At 41.0% G+C, this 26,958-nt stretch overlaps 1 protein-coding gene across 1 annotated transcript in view; it reads right to left on the bottom strand.

Moving 5' to 3' along the window:
* CSMD3 (CUB and Sushi multiple domains 3) overlaps positions 1 to 26,958 on the bottom strand; it is a 1,169,988-nt gene that overhangs the window by 765,696 nt on the left and 377,334 nt on the right. The window contains exon 6 of the mRNA XM_074943928.1: positions 16,387 to 16,499. Within this exon, the coding sequence (XP_074800029.1) occupies positions 16,387 to 16,499 (113 nt within the window). The remainder of the gene's footprint in view (positions 1 to 16,386; positions 16,500 to 26,958) is intronic.

Raw genomic sequence — 26,958 nt, 5'->3', positions numbered from 1 at the left:
ATATTCCTGAGTTACAATACCACTTGAGGCTGTAATTCTGCAAACACTTACCACCAGACATAGAACTTACTAATAGAGGTAGGCAAGTAACTGGGTTTTTTCTTTGTTTGTTTGCTACCAGATCTGAAAAACTGGAAAACAATTTTGGGTTGCATGATTTATTTTGTTTAGATTTTAGGCATTTTTAATCATTTGTTTTTTATAAAAGGAAATTTGGAAATGAAGGGCTGGGCTCTCAAGCTTGACTATGTCTGCCATGATGCACTATAGCCAGAAACTCCTACACTGTCTCCTCTTTCCAAGAGTAGAGACCATTGCTTCTCATGGGTGATAGTCTGATTATGGAGCCCAGATTACAGGAGAGAATGGGAGCATACGGCATCTGAACTACAACTACCATGAGGCACCACGGCAGCATTTCTGAATGTAAATGTTTTGGTTTTCTGATTAAACTTTTGGTTTTCAAATTTTCACCTAAAAGATTAATTTTACTCTGGAAAACCTCCTGGCTCCCATTTTCATATCATTTAAAGTAATGGTTCAGAAGAAACTGGACACCATCTTGGTGGTATCTTAAACAGAATTAAAACAAAATTACTGGTTTATACACTTTCATTCATTTCAGTATCAGCTTTCTTGTGAATGAGACCAAAAACATGGAAAATGTCCTATCCTTAGTCCAGAATTTTCATAAATATATAGCTATTAAAAACAGAGGAATGTTACTAATGTTGGGAGTTCCCCAGCTCAGAGAAATCTTGTCCAGACCTATTCTAACAGTTATCTGAGCAATGTATGCCCTGTACCCAGTGGTGAGCTGGAGCCGGTTCGCACTGGTTCACTGGAACCGGTTCTTAAATTTAGAAGCCCTTTTAGAACTGGTTGTCCCTCGCGGGACAACCGGTTCTGAAAGGGGTTCTAAATTTAACAACTGGCCAAAAGTGGCGCCCTAGGCGTCGACTCCATGGGTGTTCCAGGGAGCACCCACAGGGAAAATTTGGTGGGTGCAGAGCACCCACCAGCAGCTCCCCACCCTGCCTCGCCCCGTGTCCAGCCTCAGCTCACCTCCGCTCCCCCTCCGCCTCCTCCCCTGAATGCACCGCCCCACTCTGCTTCTCTGTTCGTGTGGGAAGCCTGGGAGGGCTGAGAAACAAGCAGCGACTTCGCGCTCAGGCCCAGTGAGGTGGAGGTGAGCTGGGGCACGAGGAGGGCCGCCCGCGCCACATCAGGTAACCCAGAGGGTGCACAGGGGAACAGCTCCTCGCCCCAGCTCACCTCTGCCTCCCTGGGTCTGAGCGCGAAGCCGCCGCCTGCTTCTCAGCCCTCCCAGGCTTCCCGCATGAACAGCTGATTCACGGGAAACCAGGGCGGTGCATTCAGGGGAGGAGGCGGAGCGGAGGTGACCTGAGGCCAGGCGCGGGGCAGAGAGCTGCCGAGCACCCACCAAATTTTCCCCGTGGGTGCTCCAGCCCTGGAGCACCCACGGAGTTGGTGCCTAAGGTGCCACTTCTTATGTGATCAGTGGGGGGAGCGGCCTTTCCCCCTGCTCCCCCCCTAGCTATGCCACCCTGCCCCTAGGAGCCAGAGGGACCTGCCAGATGCTTCCTGGGAGCTGCCCCAGGTAAGCACCGCCGGGACTCGCCACCTCACCCCCCGGCAGGTCCCTCTGGCTCTTAGGGGCGGGGTGGGCATCCACTACGGTGGCCCATGAGACCCTCCTGCCCGGTTCTGGGGGCAGTCAGGGGACGGGGAAGGGGGTGGATGGGGCAGGGGTCCCAGGTGTGTATGTGTCAAGGAACACGGGGAGAGAGGGTTTGATGGAGCAGGAGTCCCAGGGGGCGGGGGTGGGGCACGACCCTGTTGTGGGGTGAGGAGGGAACTGGTTGTTAAGATTTTGGCAGCTCATCACTGCCTCTACCAATGTAACAAATTTAATCTATGAGAACATAGACATTTCTTTTGTTTCTTACTTCCTTATGTGGAGTTCTTTACAAGGCTGGAGATCTACAAGGATCCAATAAGCTTTTTCCCAGTTAAAAATAAAAAAAATAAAAAAGAAAGCTAAACAAGAGATGCAAATGCCTGACTGGAAGAACACTTTAGCCCTTAGGAAAGTTTCTGGCAGTGCTATGTAAAATATCATATGCCTTTGGGGGAAAAAAAAACAACTTTGTTTAAATCAGCCTTTAACAAGCATATTTTGGGAGCTTTACAAATTAGCATCCTTTCCAAAAGGGGATTTTGTTGCAAAATGCCATTGTTTCAAATGATAAATTAATGTTACATGTCACTGAGTTAAGACATCAAGATGAAGAGATGAGGGGTTCTTGGATCATCAGAGCAAACTCAGGTATTATCCGTATCCAGAAACCTACAAGTCTGTGTCTGCTGCTCTGGTTTTGCTGCATTTTGATGCCATGCCTCTGTGAATATTTCTGTCTGTGAAGATCCTCGTTAAGAGGAGATAAATATAAGGTCTTCTCCTCTTGGTCTTTGATCACCATTTCTCATGTAGAATCCAGAGATGCTTTTGGAACTTTGGACTGTGACCTGTAACTTAGACATTTATCCCTCCTTTCTGATAACATTTTATGTGAAGACAGGCAGCCCAATCCTCATCCGGTGTAAACTGTCATAGTTCCACTGAGATCAATGAAGCTACACTGAGTTACACCAGTTCAGGATCTGTCCCATTGGGTCCATTAACAATGCAGTATGTCAGCATCTCTTTTCCAGTGTATGAAGTGGTGCCAGGTTCTCTCAAATGTGACTACACCCAGAGAGATAGTGTAAGAGTGACACTCTGTACCTCAAAATAAATCCCTGTAACCCCCATATGCACCACTTTTATATGGTTATAGTTTGTACAACACATTCCTTGTGAGGTATCATTTGAAAACTCATGGACTACTGAATGTCATTATCCTGTTAACACGTGTGTATCATCATTGTATTTGAAGTTATGAAATTTTGCTATATGTTTGTTACTGAAACATGTTGTGAGTCTGGGGAATGCCCACAAACTAACTCTTTAGAAATAACAAAAGAACTATAAACAAAGAACTTGCATGTCATCCTCAGAAATGGCGCAAGCCTCACATACACAAAAGGTGTGAGCAAGAAATCTACAATTCACTTAAGAGACATGTTGAATCTTACTTACTCAACAGACTCATTGTCTGCACCCCAGCAGCGTAGTGAGGAGGAGAGTATAAAATAAGAGACAGTGACATCATCAGTAGGCCTCTTCTTCCCCATTTCTACACAACGGTCAAGATTGCTTGGAAGACAAAGACCAATCAGTGAACTGTAGGGGAGGGGGATGATCCTAATTGGAAGGCTTTCCAGTTAGCATGAACAGCTGAAGGTTTTGGGTAAGAGAAATCCTTTTGCTTTCGAATCTTACTTAACATGGAAAAGTTTAGGGATTATCTTGCTATTTTGTCTTTTATTTCTTTTGTAACCGGATCTGACCCTTATGCCTAAACCACTTACAATCACTTAAAGTCTATCTTTCTATAGTTAATACACTTGTTTTAATGTTTTGTCTAAAACAGTGTAGTTGTTTGTAGTGTTTGGGAACTCTCTACTCAGGTTAACAAAAGGCTGGTGCATATCCGTTACCCATTGGTGGAACGGCGAACTAATTAATGAGCTTGCATTGTTCAAGAGGGTCTTGAGCAGTGTAAGATGCATATTTATGAGGTGCAAGGCTGGAGCTGGTGAGATTTGCAGATATCTCCCAGTATACAGTTCATGAGTGGCTGGGAGACCATTCCTATAACTTTGTTCAGTGTGCCTTCATATACTATTGCACAATTATTCATGCTGTTAAACAATGATAGAATACCATTTATTTAAATATTTTGGATGTTTTCTACATTTTCAGATATATTGATTTCAATTACAACGCAGAATACAAAAGTGTACAGTGCTCACTTTGTTTTTATTTTTGATTACTAATATTTGAACTGTACTACAAGTACTGTAGTGCAATTTCTTTATCAAGAAAGTTGAATTTACATATGTAGAATTATGTAGAAAAAAACCCCTTCATTCAAAAATAAAACAATGTAAAACTTTAGACCCTACAAGTCCAATCAGTCCTACTTCTTGTTCAGCCTATTGCTTAGACAAACAACTTTGTTTACATTTGCAGAAGATAAGGCTCCTTGCTTCTTCTTTAAAATGCCACCTGAAAGTGAGAACAGGTGTTAGCAGAGCACTGTTGTAGCCAGCATCGCAAAATATTTACATGCCAGATGTGCTCAAGATTCATATGACCCTTCATGCTTCAACCACCATTCCAGAGGACATGCGTCCATGCTGATGACAGATTCTGCTCAATAACGATACAAAGCAGTGTGGACTGACGCAAGTTGATTTTCATCATCTGAGATAGATGCCACCAGCAGAATGCTGATTTTCTTTTTTGGTGGGTTGGGTTCTGTAGTTTCCGCATCAGAATGTTGCTCTTTTAAGACGTTTGAAAGCATGCTCCACACCTCATCCCTCTCAGATTTTGGAAGGCAGTTCAGATTCTTAAATCTTGGGTTGAATGCTGTAGCTATCATTAGAAATTTCATATTGGTATCTTCTTTGCATTTCGTCAAATTTTCAGCAAAAATGTTCTTAAAACGAACAATATGTGCTGGGTTGTCAAGGTTCCTTCCCCACTCTGAACTCTGGGGTGGATGTGGGGACCTGCATGAAAGACCCCCTAAGCTTATTCTTACCAGCTTAGATTAAAAACTTCCTCAAGGTACAAACTTTGCCTTGTCCTTAAACCCTATACTGCCACCGCCAAGCATGTTAAACAAAGAACAGGGAAAGAGCCCACTTGGAGACATCTTCTTCTGGGGAAGCCTTGATAAAAATCCTCACCAATTTGCATAGGTGAACACAGACCCAAACCCTTCGATCTTAAGAACAAGGAAAAAGCAATTAGGTTCTTAAAAGAAAAAGTAAAAGAATCACCTCTGTAAAATCAGGATGGTAAATACCTTACAGGGTAATCAGATTCAAAACATAGAGAATCTCAATAGGCAAAACCTTAAGTTACAAAAAGACACAAAAACAGGAATATACATTCCATTCAGCACAGCTTATTTACCAGCCATTTAAACAAAAGGAAATCTAATGCATTTCTAGCTAGATTACTTACTAACAAGTTCTAATACTCCATTCCTGTTCTGTTCCCGGCAAAAGCATCACACAGACAGATAGACCCTTTGTCCACCCCCCTCCCCCGCCTTCAGCTTTGAAAGTATCTTGTCTCCTCATTGGTCATTTTGGTCAGGTGCCAGCGAGGTTATCTTAGCTTCTTAACCCCTTACAGGTGAAGGGGTTTTGCCTCTGGCCAGGAGGGATTTTATAGTTCAGTATACAGAAAGGTGGTTACCCTTCCCTTTATATTTATGACATTGGTCATCATCTGAGATTGCTATAACATGTTCTCTGGAACGATGGCCTAAGCATGAAGAGGCATATGAATCTTTAGTGCATCTGGCATGCAAATATCTTGTGACACCAGCTACAACAGTGCTATATGAATGCCTGATCTCACTTTCAGGTGACATAGTAATTAAGAAGTGGGCAGCATTATCTCCTGTAAATGTAAACAAACTTGTTTCTCTTAGCGATTGTCTGAACAAGAAGTAGGACTGAGTGGACCTGCAGCCTCTAAATTTTTATTTTTTTTTGAGTGCAGTTATGTAACAAATATATATGTAAGTTGTACTTTCATGATAAAGAGATTGCACTACAGTACTTGTATGAGAACTGAGAAATACTATTTATTTAATCTTTTTTACAGTGCAAATATTTGTAATAAAAATAATATAAAGTGAGCAGTGTACACTGTGTTGTAATTGAAATCAATATATTTGAAAATGTAGAAAAACATCCAAAATATTTAATAAATTTCAACTGGTATTCTATTGTTTAACGGTGCAATTAATCGTGATTAATTGTTTTAATCATGAATACTTTTTTTTAGTTAATCACGTGTCTTAACTGCCCTAATTAAATGTCATGGTGGTTCTGTGATGTGCCCAAATGAGGACTCGAATAAGACCATTCAAATAAATTTTACTTATAACCTAGGACAATATTTGAATACAAGGTTCCAGAGGAAAAAAAGTTAATACAGTAGCCCATTGACCTGACAAAACTATAATATTAATTACCAGATAAATGGTTTCCCATATCATGATTCCATGGGAACTGTACTGCTAACGTCATTTCCAGGCAAACAAGAGGGAACCAGAAATCTTGGATCTCGGTCCAGGAAAGTGCCAAAAACTTTGAACACCTAGAATTGCATACACAAGACCCTTCACTTGATTATTTAATTTGCTATCCCCCATTCCTGGCTGCTTTGCTAATCCACTAAAGTACCTCATTCACAATGCAAAAAAAATCAACATAAAAAAGGGATTTGAGGGATACGGGGATAATGGGACAGGAATTGAACCAGATCTGGTGAAAACTGTTCTCAGTCACAGTGCTTATTCTAACACAGCAAACCTCAGTCAAGTTAGTTTCTCCTACAAGCCTCTCCCATAAAACCAAGTCAACTTGTTTCTTGCTTCCACTCTCCAAGATCTTCTATAACTCCCAAAGGACACTTTTGAAACTAGAGCTGGTCAAAAAGTTTTCAATGGAAGTTTTCCATGAGAAAATGCAGTCTTGTTGAAACCAAAACTTTTCACATGAATGTGCCATTTTTGACAAAATTTTCAATGTAAGAAAGTCAAAACATTTTGTTTCAGCTTTCTCAATTTGATAATGCTGCAATATTTTGTTCAGATGTGGAAATAATTTTATTTCAATTTTATTATTTTGTTGTATTTCATTTTGGCTATTATAATAAAATTTGAACATACTATGTTTGTATGTTATTTAACATGTTATGTTATAATGTGTTGACCTCTTATAAACAAGATGTTTCAAATGTATCCAAATGAAACATTTTTGTGGCTTCGAACGCTACAGGAACAAACACTTTAAAAGTCCAGCAGGACACCATATCCTACTTAAGGGGAAAAAGGCTGGAGAGATCAAAGTCTAGGAACAAAGCATGTAGCCCATACTTACACAATGGGGGAACTCTACTCTGGGAAGGTGTAACTCTGAAAAAAAATTGGGGGTTGTGGTGGGTAATTATGACAGGATCCTGCACTATGGCTTTCCTCTCTTTCTCAGACCTATGGAGGCCCACATATAACCAGAATAAAAAGCTTGCAAAGGTAGCTTAAAGGGTGTATCTATACTTCAGTTAGACACTTGTGGCTGGCCCATGCTAGCTGACGACGCACAGAGCTTGGACTCAAGGGCTGTTTAACTGCGGTGTAGATGCTTGGGCTTGGGATCCTCCCACCTGGGCTGCAGACTCAGCCCAAAATCTACACCGCAGTTAAAGGAGCCTTTTAGCTTGAGCCCCCAGAGCCCAAGTCAGCTGGCATGAGGCAGCCGCAGGTTTTTAATTGTAGTGTAGGCATACCCAAAGTCTCTTTTGCCCCAACCCTTCTGTCCTTGCACCTAGTGCAGGAACAGAGTAACTAAAATCAGCTATTTCATGCCATAGTGGATCACGGCAAATGGTAGTGAACTGCTGGCAGGGCAAATCCATATAATTCTACATTGAACAAATGAAGATTAGTAAGGATTTTCTGCCAACAGAAAAACAAAGTGAATAGGGCCAGTCAAATCAGACTCTGTTTAATTCCTGACATGTTAAATCATTACAGACCTGATTCTCAACTGTGCTTCTTTACAGCTAGCCCTAATATTCTGAGCATTCATTTAGAAAAAATCCAGTTCAAAAGAAAGAGAAGGTTTAGGAGGGAATCAAAAACAAATGGGTTGGTGCAGTTTCTAATTTATGCTTAACACTCAGCAGATTGAAAATTAAGCAGGAAGAATTTCACTTCCAAATGATCAATCAAAAATCACCTGCTAAATTTAAAGAGACAGAAGTTGTGAATACAAGACATAGCAGTTCATCCTGGGAGAAATTTACCCTCTGGTATTTATACTGTCAAACAGTTACAGTTACATCTTTATGTTGTCCTGAAAGCTTTAATAGAGTCTGATGCTCTATTAACTTGCTGATCTATTCAAGGAACATCACCTTCCATTCACGGAAGGGGAAGCTCAATTGCAGTCCACCAAAGAAAAAACTTGAAGGGAAAGTAACTATCCTAAAAGTTACTCAATGGCTTTGAATGGAGAATGTTGCTTAAATAAAAAATGAAGTCATGGTGGTTGGGCAAGATTGTGCTTTGCCAACAGATTAAAAAAATAATGTGTGATTTAGGCAGAGGCCCATGTTGGTGGCTAGTACTGAGCCAGATCACCCAGGTCGAACTAGTAGAGGGATTGTACCTCATCCCATGACTTCCCAGTTAGTAGGCAGAATACACATTTGGATGATACTGCAGCCTGTTCTCCCTGCTATGTTTGACCAGGTTCATAGACCAGTATGGGGGGGAGAGTAGCACCATTTCCCTGCCATCACCACACCCTTCCCACCTAACTCTAGAGTGACTTGTGGCCCTCAGGAGCCGTGCCTACTTTCCCTGCTGTACAGGGACTGTTATCTTACCTGATTCTGGTGCAAGGGGATGGAAGGCCTCTTGGTCCTTACTCCCATACCCTGTACAGACAAAAGCTGAGGCCAGACCTCTGAGTGATGCAGTTAAACTTATCTAACCCTTGGTATAGAGAGCATTAGGTTGACAGGAGAATTATCCTGCAGACCTAGCTACTGCTTCTTGGGGAGTTGGAATACCTACGGCAACAGCATAGGTAGTGTCTACACTGAAGCACTACTGTGGTGCAGCTGCAGCGGTTCAACTATGCAGCTGTAGTGTTTTCAGAGTAGACAAATCCTTAGTTTGCTGTAGCGTAATACTCCTTGGAGGAGCATACAGGGATATCTCCTGATAGAGGAGAATTAAACTACTTTACTTCTGAATGACAGCATCCACACATGAGTTTAATGTGATTTAATGTAAGTACATTAATTTTCACAGCTTTAGTAAAAATTTTCTTAACTTTTCTGAGTGTCCTCATGTAGACAAACCTTTAATGTCTGAAAAAAAGTGCAATATTTACAGCTATGGAAGTTTACGTCTTCTGATGAACCAGAAAAGTTAAAGCATGATCAACAACTATCTTAAACTCCCCATTGTGTCAGACTCTTTGAGGGACCATTCCCCAGGGTGGTTAGGTCACTCTACATACACAATAAATCCCTGGCATCTTTGCTGAGTTCTCCAACAAGGGTGCCTAGTATTGTCAGTTGTTATAGCGGTTTTTGTGAGGTTGTCAGCAGAAAAAAAAACAGGAACTGGACAAATACCATCAACTAGTTTAAGAGTGATTACAGATCAGATGATAACAGCTTTCAGTCTCTGCTTAGAACGGACAATGTTCCTTGGCCCACATCCATGCTAGTGACCCATTAAGTAAAAGGCTCTGTATCCCATTGTCAAATCCTTGAGCCAGCTGTCAAGAAAACGCAAACACACAAAGCCCACATGTATTTTTTGTTTTAGGGTTTGAGACAGATATTCAAATTTCTGCATGGTTCTGTACTGTGTTCATTCATGTTCCAGCTTAGGTGGCACCAGTAAAGAATAAAAAGGAAGAGGAGGAAACAAAGAACAAAATAATAATATGAAAAAGGAAACAGTCCAAGCAATTTAGGATAAGCATCCAAAGCTCTGTTTTTTACATCAGTTTAAATCCACGAGTCACTGTCAACCACTAAATCAAATAACCAGTCCACATGTTGCTTCGTATTTACACGTATATTTACGTGCATGTCCTTAAAAAAATTCTCTGTATTTTTCTCTGATAAGTTAATGGGTATATTCCCTTTCTGATAAGTTAATGGGTATATTCCCTTTCTTTATTTTTTAAAATTAGGTTTCTATGATAAAGAATGTTAACTGAAGGCAGATCATGCTGGGAATTCAGCCAACATCAGATTACTGCTTTATACATAGTTTTAACACTGTAAAAGAATAATAATCACCAGTATATAGTGCCAAGAAAGGGGAAGAGGAGGCAGAGGGAAGTAAGGAAAGGCTTTCAGCAATTCAATATACTATAATAAATATAGGTCTAATACAAGAATAATATAATAAAATAGGACTAATGCTAGAACATTAAAAGATTGATGAAAAAAAGAGACAAAAGAGATGGCAGCTCTCAAATATTGACGTAAGAGGACAAGGAGGATGAGGCTTGTGCAGAACAAATAACAGAAAGAGCCACAACACAAGACTTGGTAGTAACAAGGGACTTTAACTACCCAGACATCAGTTGGAAATGTAGTTTGGCAAAATACAAAGTTCTTGGAATGTGTTGGGGACAACTTTTTGTTTCAGAAAGTGGAGGAAGTAACCAGGACAGTTATTTTAGACTTGATTCTGACCAAGAGGGAGGAATTCGTTGCATTTCTGAAGGTGAAAAGCATTTGGGCTGAAAGTGATCGTGAAATGATAGATGTCATGATTCTAAGGAAAGGAAGGAGTGAGAGAAGCAGAATAAGGACCATGGACTTCAAAAAAGCCAACTTTACCGAACTCCTAAAACTGGTAGCTAAAGTCTGATAGGAAGAAAATTTGAGGGATAAAGGAGTTCAGGAGAGCTGGCAGTTGCTCAAGGAGATACTATTAAAGGCACCACTGCAAACAATCCTGATGCAAAGGAAAGACAGGAAGAATAGTAAGAGGCCAATATGGCTCCATCACGAGCTCTTTAATGACCTGAAAATCAAAAAGGAATGCTACATAAAAATGGAAACATGGAGGAATTGCTAAGGAGCAGTACAAAAAATTAACAGAAGCACATAGGGCCAAAATCTGACAGGCTAAGTCATGAAGTGACTTAACACCTACCAAGGGACATAAAATGCAATAAGAAGTTCTTTAAATACATTAAGATCAATTGAAAGATGAAGAAAAGTATAGGTCTTCAATTTAGCAGGGAAGGAGAGCTAATAACTGACATGAAGAAGGCTGAGGTGTTTAATGCCTATTTTGCTTCATTCTTCACTAAAAAGGTTAATGGTGGCCAGATAACACTATTAACATTAACATGGGGAAAGGAGTGCAACCTAAAAGAGAGAAAGATCAGGTTAAAATATTTAGATAAGTTAGATGTATCTGACTCAACAGGGCCTGATGAAATTCATCATAGGGAACATAAGCAACTAGCTGAAACAATCTTGGAATTGTTACTCGTTATCTTAAAGAATTATTGGAAAATGGGTAAGGTTCCAGAGGACTGAAGAAGGGAAAACATAGTACCTATCTTTAAAAAGGAGAACAAAGAGTACCCAGGGAATTATAGACCAGCACTTTGGCGGACAAGATTAGAAGTCAAAACAACCTTGACAAATTGGACAATTGGTGTGGATTCGACAAGATGAAATTCAATAAAGATAAGTACAAAGTACTTCACTTGGGAAGAAAAAATAAAATGCACAACCACAAAATGGGGAATAACTTGATAGTACTGCTGAAAAGGGCCTGGTGGTTACAGTGGATCACAAGTTACATCTGAATCAACAATGTGATGAATTTGTGAAAAAGGCTAATAACGTCATCTTAACAGAAGTGTTGTATATAAGATATGGGAGGTAACTGTTCTGCTGTACTTGACACTGGTGAAGCCTCAGCAGGAGTACTGTGTTAAGTTCTGGTCACCACATCTTAGGAAACGTGAACAAATTGGAAAAAGACCAGAGGAGAGCAGAGAAATGATAAAACAGTGGTGGGCAACCTGCGGCCCATCAGGGTACTGGCCGCCGCTTCCCAAAGCTCCCATTGACCAGCAATGGTGAACTGCGGCCACTGGGAGCTGCAGGGGGCCATGCCTGCAGACAGTCAACATCAGTAAAATGTCTTGCGGCCCACAATCAGATTACCCTGCCCACCACTGCAATAAAAGGTTTAGAAAACTTGACCTGTAAGAAGTGGCAGATTATCAAATGAACCCAGAGCCTTGGCAGAAGCGGCAGGGTGCCAGAGGAAGCCCCAGCACCCCAGCACCCCAACCGGGGCCCCGGAAGAAATGTCGGGTGGGTGGGATAGGGAAGCCTCAGCACCGCAACCATAGTCCCCTAGGCGGGCGGGAGGGGCGGGAGACGGCAAGGGAAGCCCCAGTGCTTGGACCATGGCTGCGGTCCTAGGACTGGAGGTGCTCTCACTCCCTGCTGTGGCCCCGGGGTCGTGGAGGCGGGACAGAGTTTCTCTTGTCTTGGGGTAGCAGGATGCGGGGCAGAAAGGAGAAAATGTGTTGCAGGGCTGGAGCGGGAGCAGGGAAGAATTTGGCTGGACCATGGGTTGAACAGGGCTGGGGCCACGGGAGAAGGGGCAGAATGGGATGGGGCCAGGGGTGGGGTTTCAGGTAAAAGGGGTGGGAAGGGCCCTCCCCCACTTGCTCGGGCCCAGGGCCTCAGGAAACCTTAATCTGCCTCTGCCTATGAGGAAAGGTTTAAAGTACTGGGTGTGATGCTGTATGGAATACGTGGGACACTTTATGATATTATTGATACTAATATTATATCATTGCAAGGAATCTGACCAGATATGCCATGTGTACCTGCGAAAATGTTATAATTTGCCAAGTATGATAATGTTGTTTATATGTTTGTACCACCTTTGTATTATGAGTTATAGATATGTATGGTATATCTGTATTTCCAAACTTGTGCTCTGTTTCTGGGTGACAGCCCTAGACAGACTGGCATCAGCACTGCCTAGCCTATTTGATGGCCCATCAAGGGTCATCATGTGTACAATGAACCCATTGAAAGGAACTAGGGGATACACCTTATGAGTCAGCAAGGCATGTGGTATGCTTATAGACAGAACTCTAAGGCTTTTCTATGCCATGTGCTGTGAAACTTGTCTTTGGGACACAGGTCGTACAAGCCACATAGCAAAACAACATAAAAGGCAGCTGCATTATCTCCATTTTGTCTTCATTCCTGCTTCTTACCTCTGGAAGGTAAGCTTTCAAATGAAGCTCTGAACAAAGGACTGAATGATCAGCAAACTCACCAATACTGCTAAGAACCTGATATATAGACTTTGATAGTCTCTGTGTGTGACTGCTTCTTGTTATTTCTTTTTTCTTTATAATAAACCTTTAGTTTTAGACACTAAAGGATTGGCTGGCAGTGTGGTATTTTGGGTAAGACCAACCTAATATTGACCTGGCAATGTGGCTGGCCCTTTGGCGTTCAGAAGCTGTATAATGAGCAGAGGTTTTTAAACAACTTCTCACTTCACTGGACCTAGGTGCTGATTGAGAGCCAGAGAACTGGAATGCAATAAGGGAGCTGTGCGATTTCTTTTTTTGACTTCTTAATAACCAGTGTGGGAGATCAGAAGTACAATTTGTGACTGGTTGGTGAGTCAAACTTCAGTTTACCCTCCAGATTTTGGGAGAATCTGCTCTCCTTTTGCAGCCTGCCCTGGCCTTGGCATTTTCAGTGAGGGCTACCCCAGGCACCCCGGGTCACATTGGGCATATTTAGTTTTGAGAAAAGATGACTGAGGAGGACTTAATAATAATCTTTAATATGTTAAGGGCTGTTATAAAGAGGACTGTGATCAATTGGTCTCCCTGTCCACTGAATAAGGGTAGTTAAGCTCTGGACTAGGCTTCCAAAAGAGGCTGTAGAATCCCCCATCACTGGAGGTTTTTAAAAACAGGTTGGACAGACATCTGGGCAAGCACTGTCTGGGAATTCTTAACCAATGAACAGTTGTAGAATTCAAATCTTCCCAGCAGGGGTGAAACTTCTGAACTTCATACTACTGAGATATAGTAGCGGGTAAGTGTGATTGGAGCAAGATGTCAGTTGTAGTGCTAGTATGTGGGAAGGATAAGATTGGGAAGGATTAGACTGGTGAGAGGCAGGGAGGGAAGACAGTAGAAAGTTATAGAAATGTATTTGAGAACTTGGAGTTTTGCAGAGAATGGGTAGGTTTTAGCAATGCAGTTACTATAGCAATTACAGGAACAATACAGCCATGTTACAACTTACAGGATGCTGAAAGGATTGATGGCTAGCTTTCAGAGTTGAGTAGGGGAAAACATGAATGGAAAACCACCATACCTAAAACTCATATTTCTGTTTCATTGCTCTTCAGCATAATCGTTTTGAACTGCATGTTTTTACTTGCTACAGAATCTATTTTAAAATGTCTTACCATCACAAATACAGTTACCCATCAAATAAGTTGTTAGAAAATGAGCATTATCTATTTCAAGAAACTGGTTGGCCTATCACAGAAAATATTTTTAATGAATATATGAGATTTCTATGGTAAGGATTGTTTTATATGCTTAAACTTGTGTGATAGCTATCAGTGGCTCTGAACCATACCTTTCCCGTCCACATTACTGCATTTCTCCATTCTCCTTCATCATGGTTAGTTTGTGACAATGTTTGCATGTTTATTTATTTTAAATTTTAATTTTGTTTATCTTTTTTCACTTGCCAGTTTTCTCTCCCTCTATCTGACAGCCTGTCCTCCCTCTTCCCACCCCTAAGTTTAAAAGCATTTCCTCTCTCAGGTATGGGGAACTACTGTATTATTTCAGACCTCACTATGTAAGAACAGCTGATGAATTTTCAAGGGAACCTCACTTTATAATTTTTTGGTTTACATTTTCTATTTTGCTTTTAAAGTGAATTTTATAAGTTGTAAAGGATTCCAGACTGTCGCCATTAGAAAGTGAAGCACATCATTTAATCGATAAAGAGGAATGATAGAAATGCAGCATGTTCAGATTGCTTATGCACATTCACCGTGTGCCTCAAACACAACGTGGTGGGAACAACTCTAGAAGTCATACAGCAGTTCATTCTCCTTGTTCATTTATTCCTTGGCATCTCTACCAACAATGCCAACAACGGTGTCCGCTGTGTTGCACTTTTTTCATATGGACAACATGTCCACTTGAAAACTGAACTGAGAGCACCAACTCATCTCATTCTACATAAGCCCCCAAAACAATTATCAGATAGTTCATCACCAACTTAGGACTGGCTCTGTATAGTGACCTAGTTGTGAAAGACTCCATCATATCCTATTACCAGTCCCATGAGCTAGCTAGTTTACAGTAGAAAGGGATTTTTGGAATGAAGGATGCTATAATTTTTTTTCTTTTTTCTGTATAACACTGTTACGGAAAACTTGCATTTTCTAGAGAATATAATTCTCAAATTATTTTTATTGTCACTTTTTTCTTTCCTCTTTTGAATACTCATTTGACCTAAATTCAGTTAGAGTAAACACGCCAGGGATCCATAACCTGGAGCAGACCAGGGTGCATATTCTAGTTTCCTGAACTCTAGAAGTCATATTCTAGATTCAAGTCTGTCTATTCTTGAGTATCTGAGGCATGGTATCTGAGGCTGTCACACAAAGTTACAAAAAAGGCTTCCAATAATAAACTACCTGTCCAAACACACATTCTAGTTTAGTTGCAATATAAGGCTCATCTAAAAATCAAATAGATGGGGCTTGATCCTGCAAACACTTATGCACATGGGTAACTTTTCTTCCAAGCATAATTATGTGTAGGATTGTCATAACAATTGTAAAAAAAAGATACTGCAGCTAAAATCCTTTTGCTTATCCTGTATGAAAGTTCTCTAAACAGATAAATGGAAAATTTATCTATAACAAGGGTTACTGTTCCCTGAAGACCAGTTGAAACTGTAAATATATTATTTACAATAATGGGTTGTGAAAAAGCAGAAACTATTACCAAACATTATAGAAGCTACATTTTCATCAGTACTTCATCTTTATAATTGTCTTGTTCCAAACAGTGAGATGCCCAAGTTAATGCCTCAGATACTTTTACTCTACTTATTCAAAATTATGCTTGTTCATAAAAGCATTAGATAAGAATCCTAACAAGGTTAATTAAACCCTCAATAATAAACACAGTGCACACAGAAATGTAATTGATAAAATTTCCATTTAGTATGCAGTTCTTTTCCACTGTTTTACAAACATGCACTGTTATATCATTTTGAACAGTGGGTGATGTTCTTTTAGGATAGAAGTGTTGTTTCAGTATCAATTACACACTACCTTTCAGAATTCCAGATTCCTCTTAAATGCTAAACATTTGCACAGCAACTATCTACTTTAGTCTATACTGTAATTTAATAAAGATCATGTTGTTCCCACAGCAGGGGAATTATCATTTATTCATGTTTGAACTATCAATTTATAATAGATTAGCAAATTTCTCTCAATGTGAAATGCAGTTATGTTTACAACCCCTTCCCCTCTTTTTTAACATTCTGGAATGAAAAATGGTTTTAATTAAATATACCTTGATAGGGAGCACTAAATCCAGGGTATCGGTGGTTGCTGTCCGTTACAAAATGGAGTCTGAGCCAGTTTTTGTTGCTGATAATTGGAGGGGGTATATTCATTCCAGATAACCTGAATTATAAAAGAGAAATGAAATAAAAATAATTAATGGAGGGGAGACAGAAAAAACCATCAGTGCTGAAGATGTGGAGCTCTTTTGTTTTTGAAGTTTGATAAAAATCCTTATTTTTAAAGAGGAAAAAAAAGCTTTCTTATAAACATGCTCATATTAAGATACTATTGTGTAACTCATTGAGACAATGAATATGCCTTTTTATTCCATGAATAAATATGACATGTAACTCATGAATGGTAAAGCTATGACAAGTGTCTGGGTTTCCCTAACAACTGGAATCAAGAGGCACATTCTGTATACTATCTGCACGAGGGGTATACTGTCTATCCAAGGTACTGTGTACCTTGTACTATAGTATCTGAACACCTCAAATCTTTAATGTATTAATCCACATAACTCCCGCAGTAAGAAAGTGCCCTATTATCCCCATTTTACAGATGGGGAACAGAAGCACCCAGGGCTGGATTTTTAAAAGTATGTAGGTGCCTATTGAGATACAGATATACTGCAAGTGAGATTTTCAAAAGCACTTAGGTGTCATTTGGGAGTTAGGCACCTAAATACTTTTGAAAATACCACCATGTGCCTGCCTGCATCTTTAGCTGCCTAAACACTTTTAAACATACAGTGCAGAGAGATTAAGTGACTTGCCGAACATCACACAGAAAGTTCATGGAACAGCAGAGAATTAGCCCAGGACTCGAGAGTCTCAGGCTAGTGCCCTAACTACTGGACCATGCTTTCTTCTTGACACTCTACATTATGTTTTGATTTATGCTCACAAGTCCCATTAATTACAATGAAAGTTATACATGAACTCCAGGTTGTTCATGTCGTGTTTATTCCTAAATGCACAGGTATTCCTCTGTTGGCCAGTATTTTGTTCCAGCCAAAGTTACCATCTTATATTCAGATACTACGCATTCCTCTTCCAATTCAAATACCTCTCTACTACCTGTATTGAAACTATTCAGGCTTTGTGTTTGGCAAAGTGAATATGATTCAATTTTAAATAGTCATGAAGTCTTAACTAGTAAATAGCTGCATGTAATATTTTGGAAGAAATGTATTTTGTAAGTTAAATATAACAACTAGAACAGGAATTTCTGTTCTATGGGACATTTTGACTTTTTTTCTCCAATTCTAAATTTTAACAAAAAGCTGAAATTTTGAAGTTTGCCACAAAATGAAAATTCTGAAACTTTGTATTCAAGGGGATCAAAACATTTCATTTTGACTTTATCAGTTTGATTCATTTCATTTCATCTTCAATTTTATATTAAATCATTAAACATAATGTATTACATACAGGTAATAAATATATAATATTAAAATAATATTGTTGTATAATATCAAATTCATAATTAATCAGAACTATAAAGTGAAAGTGAAATATTTCAACACTGTCAGAACAAAATTTTTCAAATTTTCACATTTAAAATTGTGTTGATCCAGGTTCTTGTCCTCACAAGGGTATCCCTGAAGAGCTCCATTGGTTTGCCTTAGGGACAATCTTAATCACATTATAAAATCAAAACAATCTCTGGTATATAATTACTGTGTTACTACACAGAGAACTGTAACAGAATTATTTCTTCCATAGCTGGCAAAAAAAGTATTACCTACTGATCCAAAGACAAAAAGTGTGTTAAGTTTTTACAATATTAAAATTTTTTTGCAAACCCTATACCACTAAACTCATGTAAACTGTGCAGATCAAGGTAACATGTCTGATAAAATAAATTTAAATTGCCAATTTAATGTTTTGGAAACATCATTTTGTCATCTTTTTTCTCTTTTTAACAATCTAGGCTGAGATCCGGGCATAGCACAGCATGCACACTGCATTTATAACTTTGCTTGATAATCCTCTTCTTACATGGGTCAAGTGTCCCACTGATTTTTTATTAGATCGTTCAGCATTGTTTGATACGGTTGATCATAATGGGCTGTACACTAATCTGTGGAAGCTAACATATAGTTGGATCTGCTTGACAACAGATCCAGTCATTCCTTCAAAGGAAGACCCAGAGGACTGTGATTGACCATTATTCAGCCTCCTTGGAGTTTTCACATGTGCTGTTGTCCAAGAAGTCAATCTTCTTTTTTATGGAATGTGTCTGAGCACCTATTACAGTTAAATGTTGTGGATGTTGAAATAGGAGCCTACTCTCCTTTTTCAATCCACCCACACCAAAGAAAGCCTGAGGGAACAGACAGGCTTTGTAGCATGAGCTGAAGCTCAACATTTTTCTCCCCCTAAACCCAACAGTAAAGATTATTGGAAGCTGCTCTGGAGGTGCTCAGGATAAATTGCTTGTGTCCCAGCCAATCTCATTTGCTAAGACAAAGCAGGAAGATGAGACAGATGCAGTCTTTAAAATGAAGAGGTCCTATGCTGGAAGGGCATAATGAGTGGGGTCCTGTAGGGTTCAGTTCTGGGTCTGGTTCTGTTCAATATCTTCACCAATGATTTAGATGATGGCATACAGAGTACACTTATAAAGTTTGTGGATGATGCCAAGCTGGGAGGGGTTGCAAGTTCTTTGCAGGATAGGATTAACATTCAAAATGATCTGGACAAACTGGAGAAATGGTCTGAAATAAACAGGATGAAATTCAATAAGGACCAATGCAAAGTACTTCATTTAGCAAGAACAATCACTCACACACATACAAAATGGGAAATGACTGCCTAGGAAGGAGTACTGCTGAAAGGGACCTGGGGGTCATAGTGGACCACAAGCTAAATATGAGTCAACAGTGTAATGCTGTTGCAAAAAAAGCGAACATCCTTCTGGGATGTATTAGCAGGAGTGTTGTAAGCAAGACATGAAAAGTAATTCTTCCAATCTTTTCTGTGCTGATTAGGCCTCAACTGGGTATCCAGTTCTGGGCGTCACATTTTAGGAAGGATGTGGACAAATTGGAGAGAGTCCAAAGAAGAGTGACAAAACTTATTAGATGTCTCGAAACCATCACCTTTGAGGGAAGATTAAAAAAAATGGGTTTGCTTAGTCTGGAAAAGAGAAGACTGAGTGGGGACATGATAACAGTTTTGAAGTATGTAAAAGGCTGTTACACGGAGGAGGAAGATTTTTTTTTCTTAACCTCTGAGGATAGGACAAGAAGCAATGGGCTTAAATTGCAGCAAGGGAGGTTTAGGTTGGACATTAGGAAAAACTTCCTGTCAGGGTGGTTAAACACTGGAATAAATTGCCTAGGGAGGTTGTGGAATCTCCATCACTGGAGATTTTTAAGAACAGGTTAAACAAACACCTGTCAGGAACTGTATAGAAAATATTTAGTCCTGACACAAGTGCATGGAACTGGATAGATGACCTCTCGAGGTGCCTTCCAGTTCTATGATTCTATGATTTCTATGATTTCATAAAGGAACTTAAAATGCCAGCATTTTGAGTAGCACCTAGAAATGTATTGCAAGTCATAGAAAAAGCTACAAATATATTTAGTCCTGTGTACCTCCAAGACTAAAGCAATCACCTCCCAAATCACTCAATCCTCTATACAGCAACATCTGAATATAATATAAAACCTATCCTCCACTCGAATACAAAGAGAAGGGAGAAAATTGGGTGGCATACATGGGTACAAGAAAAAGTAATATGGTGCCATATTTGCCCATTGTAAAAAGTACTTTGGAAATAAAAATACTAATATAAGTGGAGAGAGAGAAAGAATCGGAACTGATTAAAACTTTTTTAAAGAGAATATTTAAAAATTATAGAACACATAAACTGTTGAATACAAATTATAAATAGCCTGGCCTTGAATGTTCATGTTAATCAAAAATGATAGTATATAGGAAATGAACAAAAAAAATTGTATGAACCAATAATTGCCCATGGTAAAAAATAGACAAGTGTTAGTGGTTAAGAATATAACACAGAAAAAATGCTAGTAGTTAAATCAGTTCAAAGAATACACAATCACTCCACAGTTAGTGGTCTGGATCATATTATCTTCATATTGACAGCATCTAGAATTATGTTCAATATATATGTCCCTTGACCAATGTATGGCATCGGAAACCATCAACCGCCACATTAGCTTGACATAGCATCTGGGCAACCTACACTCCCAGAACACGGTCTTGTTCTTGGGGTCCCAAGTGCCCAGTGCTTCGACAAACATCTCATGAACAGTAGTGGAGTATTCCCTTTTCCTCGTGGTGTCAACCAAGGGGGCATATTTCTTCAGTTTCCGTTCTTGTGCCTCAGCAAAGGCAGCGATCTGGTTCAGTTTGGAGTCCAGAATAGATGAGTTAACTATAACTGTTCCCACTGATGCCAGAATTGTTTTACTGAATCCATTCTGCATGGTGTTGTGGCAAAATAGTGTCTCTCGGATGACATTAAATTGTGGGGGAGAGGTATACACAATGGAGGGATAGGGTCTAGAGTGACCTAGACAAATTGGAGGAGTGGACCAAAAGAAATCTGATGAGGTTCAATAAGGACAGGTGCAGAGTCCTGCACTTAGGATGGAAGAATCCCATGCACTGCTACAGGCTGGGGACTGACTGGCTAAGCGGCAGTTCTGCAGAAAAAGGACCTGGGTATTACAGTGGATGAGAAGCTGTATATGAGCCAACAATGTGCCCTTGTTGCCAAGAAGACTAATGGCATATTGGGCTGCATTAGTAGGAGTGTTGCCAGTAGATCAAGGTAAGTGATTCTTCCCCTCTATTCAGCACTGGTGAGGCCACAACTGGAGTATTGCATCCAGTTTTGGGCCCCCCACTACAGAAAGGATGTAGACAAATTAGAGAGAGTCCAGCAAAGGGCAATGAAAATGATTAGGGGGCTGGGGCACATGGCTTATGAGGAGAGGCTGAGGGAACTGCGCTTATTTAGTCTGCAGAAGAGAAGAGTGAGGGGGGGATTTGATAGTAGCCTGAAGGGGGGTTCCAAAGAGGGTGGAACTAGGCTGTTCTCAGTGGTGGCAGATGACAGAACATGAAGCAATGGTCTCAAGTTGCAGTGCGGGAGGTCTAGGTTGGATAATAGGCAAAACTATTTCACAGGGAGGTGGTGAATCACTGGAATGGGTTACCTCTGGAAGTGATGGAATCTCCGTCCTGAGAGGCTTTTAAGGCCCAGCTTGACAAAGCCCTGGCTGGGATGATTTAGTTAGTGTTGGTCCTGCTTTGAGCAGGGGGTTGGACTAGATGACGTCTTGAGGTCTCTTCCAACCCTAACCTTCTATGATTCTATGAAAAGTTGCCATGTTCTGGAATGGTGCTTACAGCAGCACATGACATGAGGCAAGGTCTCATTTTCATATCCACATGTCAAGCATTGCTTGTCCCAGTTGCCGTGTCAGACTGATCTGCTGAGATGCAGTTGAGGTGTGCCCTGTGGATGAAACGAGAGTCCATAAAGAAAGTGGCTGCTGGCATCCCATTTCAAGGTAACTTCAAAGACCTTGCCTTGATCTGGTTTCCTCTTCAGGTCTCTGATATACTTTGCTCAGACAGCTTTCTTCAGGAGAGCCTCAAGTTTCGTCCTTGTTTGTGGGATGAGAATGGCCCATCCATGTAATCCTTGAGGGACCAGGATTCCCAGTTGCTGTTACTCCTCACACCAAGGCCACTGGAAGCCAGTGCATCTCTTAAGGTGCCAAGGGATGTTCCAGGCATGGTTCCACAGTAAGGCGAAGACTCCCCCTTCTTGCCTGAACTCTCCCTCCAACAAGCAGCTCAAGTAGGAGCAATGTCATGGCTAGTTGGGATACTGGCAATTCTTTTCCTAATGACCCCGATTGCAAAGCTCCTTACCACTAAATCCAGGCAGGTCAGAAGGTAGAAAGTGTGAGTGATAGAGGTCACCCCTGAGGGGGATGCCAGCATCACCTTGCCCGTGGGAAATGTGCATCACCTTGTTGCTGGCTGTCTGCGGAAGATACATCCACTCTTTGACCAATCGGGTAATAGTTCTTAGGTGACTGCCATATGAAATAAAGATGATCAGGAAGGTGTTAAGGGCATTGATGTTCTGTTACAGTACCAACAGTGATGAGTCCAGCCAAACTGCATCTTGCACACTACTCACAAAGGTATCCTCTGGGGTCTGACTCACACAAAAACCTAAACACATACCAAGATGCTGATATGTCTCTCCATCATCGAGGTGAGTCACAGGCTCTCCTTGGATTGAGAAGACTGCTGGAAAAGCCTACTGTCATTTCTGGTTGTCAACATGAAGGGATGCACACTTTGCCACATTAAACAGAGTCCCATCCAGCCATTGGTAGTGGCATTAAGCATATGTTGGAGCAATCGTGGATCACAGATGATGAGCACCAAGCCATCGGCATATGCCAGAATGTTCTTTTTCTTATCATGGAGGTTGAATCTGTCTAAACACTGTGTGACTATCCCAATAAGCAGCTCCATCACCAGATTAAAGATGATGGGGCTCAGGGGGCAGCCTTGCTTCACACCAGAGTGGATAGTCACTGCTGGGGTCTCACCTTCCACCGAACAGATGTTAGTGTCACAGTTATCATACAGCTCTTGGACCATCTGAAGGAACTTATTCGGCAACCTGAACTCTCCAAGGTGAAAAAGACATGTTGGTGAGGCATCATGCCGAAGGTATTTGGCAGCTTGAGCCATGCCATTGTACTCTGGTGCATCTTTGTTCTTACAGTATGGAGGGCATTTTGAAGATGTGCTTATAGTAGCCTTTATTAGACATAAAACCTTTCTGCTGTGAGCTGACAGCCCCTTCCCTCAATGCCCATTGTGTGATCCTGGCCACAATACATGCGGCATAGAGTTTATAGATGGCAGAACACAAGCAGATGGGCCTTCAGTTGCTAGGATCGCTAGGTTCCCCTTTCTTGTAAATCAGTATGGTCATTACTGTCTTCCATGTGCCGAACTGTTTGTACTTGTTGAAAATGGTCACAAGCACAGGCGCCGGTTTCTAATTTTCCCTGGGGATGCTCAATCCCCGCTCAACCCCAAGTCCCACCTCCACTCCACCCCTTCCCGTAAGCCCCCACCCCACCCACCTCTTCCTGCCCCCAACCCTGCCTTCACCCCATCCCTTCCCCCAAGGCCCCACCACTGCTCTGCCTCTTCCCACCTCCACTCCACACCCCCCCATCTCTTTCCATCCTCTCCCTGAGCGTGCCCTGTCCCCCCCTAAGGAGGGGCTGGGAGGGATGGGGAGGAATTGACCAGCAGGCAGGAATGCAGAGGAGTGTGGGACCTTGGCTGCTGGTGCGTGCTAAGCACCTGCTAATTTTTCTCATTGGGTGCTCCAGCCCTGGAGCACCTATGGAGTTGGCACCTGTGGTCACAAGCACAAAACATCCCAGTGTGATGTTGCACCCCCTTAATGCTTTATGGGAATATGCTTATGAATGTATATATGACATAACTGGAATATGTTTTATGCTACATATGCCATGTAACAGATCTCTGTAAAGGATATGATTTACTGAATATATTCATCCTATTTGTATGCATGTATCATTTTTGTATTCAAACTTATGAATATTGGCTATTTACCTGTTTAATTTTAAGTAGTCTCAGTGAAGCAGTTGGTCAGCTTCCTGAGAAAAGACTATTCTCAGTAAGTGCCCAATCAAGAAACACTTAAGCCAACAATGAACTTGGAGATGCCAATCCACATCTGAGCTTTCCCAGGAATGTGGCCTGGCTGGTAAGGGACTCAGTCATGCATGGACATGTGACTTGTCCACGTGACTCCAAAACTCCATCTTGTAGCTGGGATTCTACACAGGGGGAGGGAGGGGTGTCCACCCACAAGAAGAAGTCTACTTAAGCCCCTGAAAACCCTTCCATTTGGTTTTCAGCTGGCTCAGGAGATAGCCTCTCCACCCCAAAGGATACCTGAAAGAAACTGGGACAAAGGACAGTAACTACAGGGGGTGTGAGTGATTGCTGGACCCAGACTAGAAGGAGGCTAGTCTGTAAAATAGTCTTATTGCAACGTCTCTGAGGGTGAGATTTTATTTGTATTCCGTTTCTTACTGTATTAGGCATAGGCTTGCATGTTTTATTTTATTTTGCTTGGTAATTCACTTTGTTCTATCTGTTATTACTTGGAACCACTTAAATCCTACTTTTTGTATTTAATATAATTACTTTTTTACTTATTAATTAACCCAGAGTATGTATTACTACCTGGGGGAGGGCAGGCAAACAGCTGTGCATATCTCTCTATCAGTGTTATAGAGGGCAAACAATTTATGAGTTTACCCTGTATACGCTTTATACAGGGTAAAATTGATTTATTTGGGGTTTGGACCCCATTGGGAACTGGGCATCTGGGTGTTGGAGACAGGAACACTTAAGCTGTTTTCAGTTAAGCCTGCAGTTTGTGGGATGTGGTTCAGACCTTGGCCTGTGTTTGTAGCCGGCAAGCATGTCTGGCACAACCAGGCAGCGTTCTGGAGCCCCAAGCTGGCAGGGAAAGCAAGGGCAGAAGTAGTCTTGGCACATCAGGTGGCAGTCCCAAGGGGTTTTCTGTGATCCAACCCATCACATCCAGATCCAATTTTTCAACAAGTCATAGTGGATGCCATCTTTGTTTGGGGATGTGTTCCTGGTTTTCACTAGCCTTGGTTTTCACTAAAGTTCCTCAGGAGTAAAATCGCCATCAATCCCCTCAGAGGAGCTCACCCTCAGTAAATATTTTAAATAGCTAGGATGCCATATACAAATCTGATTGTCCCAATTGAAGTCAGTCTTGCAGAGTACTGGTAGTGTTTTGCCAAAGACGGTACAATATGGAGATGGTCCTTCAAGAATCTCCCTCATGGTCTTAGGGCAGTTGGAACTGATTTTATTAAAGCTTATGTTAAAATTACCTGCAACACAGATTAATGAAAAAGTTTCTATTCATCTGAGTCTAATGCTTAAATTATCCCAAACTAATAAGTTTGCTTTAAAAATCATAAATTGCATATAGTACATAAACTGCAATATCCTAAATTAGAGTTTATAAATTTAACAATACAGTTTAAATATCAGTATCCAAATACTCAGATATATCACTCATGGATACTTATACTAGGAGTAGCTTGTGGAAAATAAATATAGCCAGGAGTGTAAATTGTCCCTCAGTAATTAATAATTTAGGGTAAATTGTCCCTCAATAAATATGATCCATTAGAGAATATTTCAGCTGCTTTGTTAATAACTAATACCTGTCTTTGCTTCTCATTGGCACTCTAGCTCATTTCTCTTCATATTGCTGATGTCCATTGATATGTTCTAAATAAATGTCCCTTGACCACCTGATGGTGTCCAACAGCATGAACTGCCACATCAGCTGGGCAAAGCGCTGACTGATTCTGCATTCCCGTAACACTTGCTCGTTACTGGAATCCCATGCACCCAAGCACATGTATTTGAACTTTGTAACCCCTAGCTATCAAGACATTGACCGGGGGGTGCCATGGAAGGCCAGGGAACTCTTTTCAAGAGGAACTGTGATGTCCACCGTGAGGGTCTTCTTCTGTTCCTCGTTAGTAATGATGATGGCCTTGATTAGGCGGTCTTAGATGGTGGTGTGGTGCAGCTGCCATGCTCTGGAATGGAGCCTGCAGCTACATAAGATGTGGGGTTGGCATAGCTGCATTTTCTGCATTGCTTGCCTGATTCCCATCGTAGATGGCTCTGTTTAGCGGGACACAACTGAGCCAAGCCCTGTGGATGGTTCTCCAGGTAGCAAATCGGGTGAAGCTGCCACTGGGGAGGAAGTGGTTACTGATGTCCCACTTGCATGTCACCTCAAAGACCTTGACCTGTTCCAGCTTACAACTGGATTTAAAAAAATTATTAAACAGGAAAACTATTAAACTATAAAACTATTAAACTAAACTGGATCTTCGCCAAAAGGCTAGGAATTTATTATTTTGTGATGCAGGCTTTTAAACCATTATTTTAAAAACTTTCCCCAAACAAACTATCCAACAATGGAAAATATTCCTTTAATGAAGCTCCTTCTTTTGTGACCTCTCTCTCCCCATCGGACACAGTGCGAAAATGCTGCAACAGGTGCTTTAAAACCTCCTGGAGATGTCTCCCGTTAAAAGTTTGCTACACAAAATGGAGACCCCTTATCTGATCTTACCAGTTTCCGTTGGAGAGCATACCCATGGGCAGCCAAGAACCAAATGCGACTGGAGCCTGAACCACTATACCATCCTTCCTGTTTTTTGCTACACATTTCCCCTTAAAGACATTAGTTCATGTATCAAAATCTATTCCCTCCCCCCCACTCCAGTGGTTCAAGGCACCAATTATCTTGCTAACTTTCCTTAAACAAATGACAATTAATCCCATTCTACTAAGGAAGATATTGAACATATTCATAAATGATCTGGAAAAAGGGGTAAACAGTGAGATGGGACAAATGGCAGATGATACAAAACTACTCAAGATAATTAAGT

Source organism: Natator depressus, chromosome 2, assembly GCF_965152275.1.
Source record: "Natator depressus isolate rNatDep1 chromosome 2, rNatDep2.hap1, whole genome shotgun sequence".
NCBI lineage: Eukaryota > Metazoa > Chordata > Testudines > Cheloniidae > Natator > Natator depressus.
Note: the sequence above shows the minus strand (reverse complement) of the source record. Positions and strands in the feature narration are given on the sequence as shown.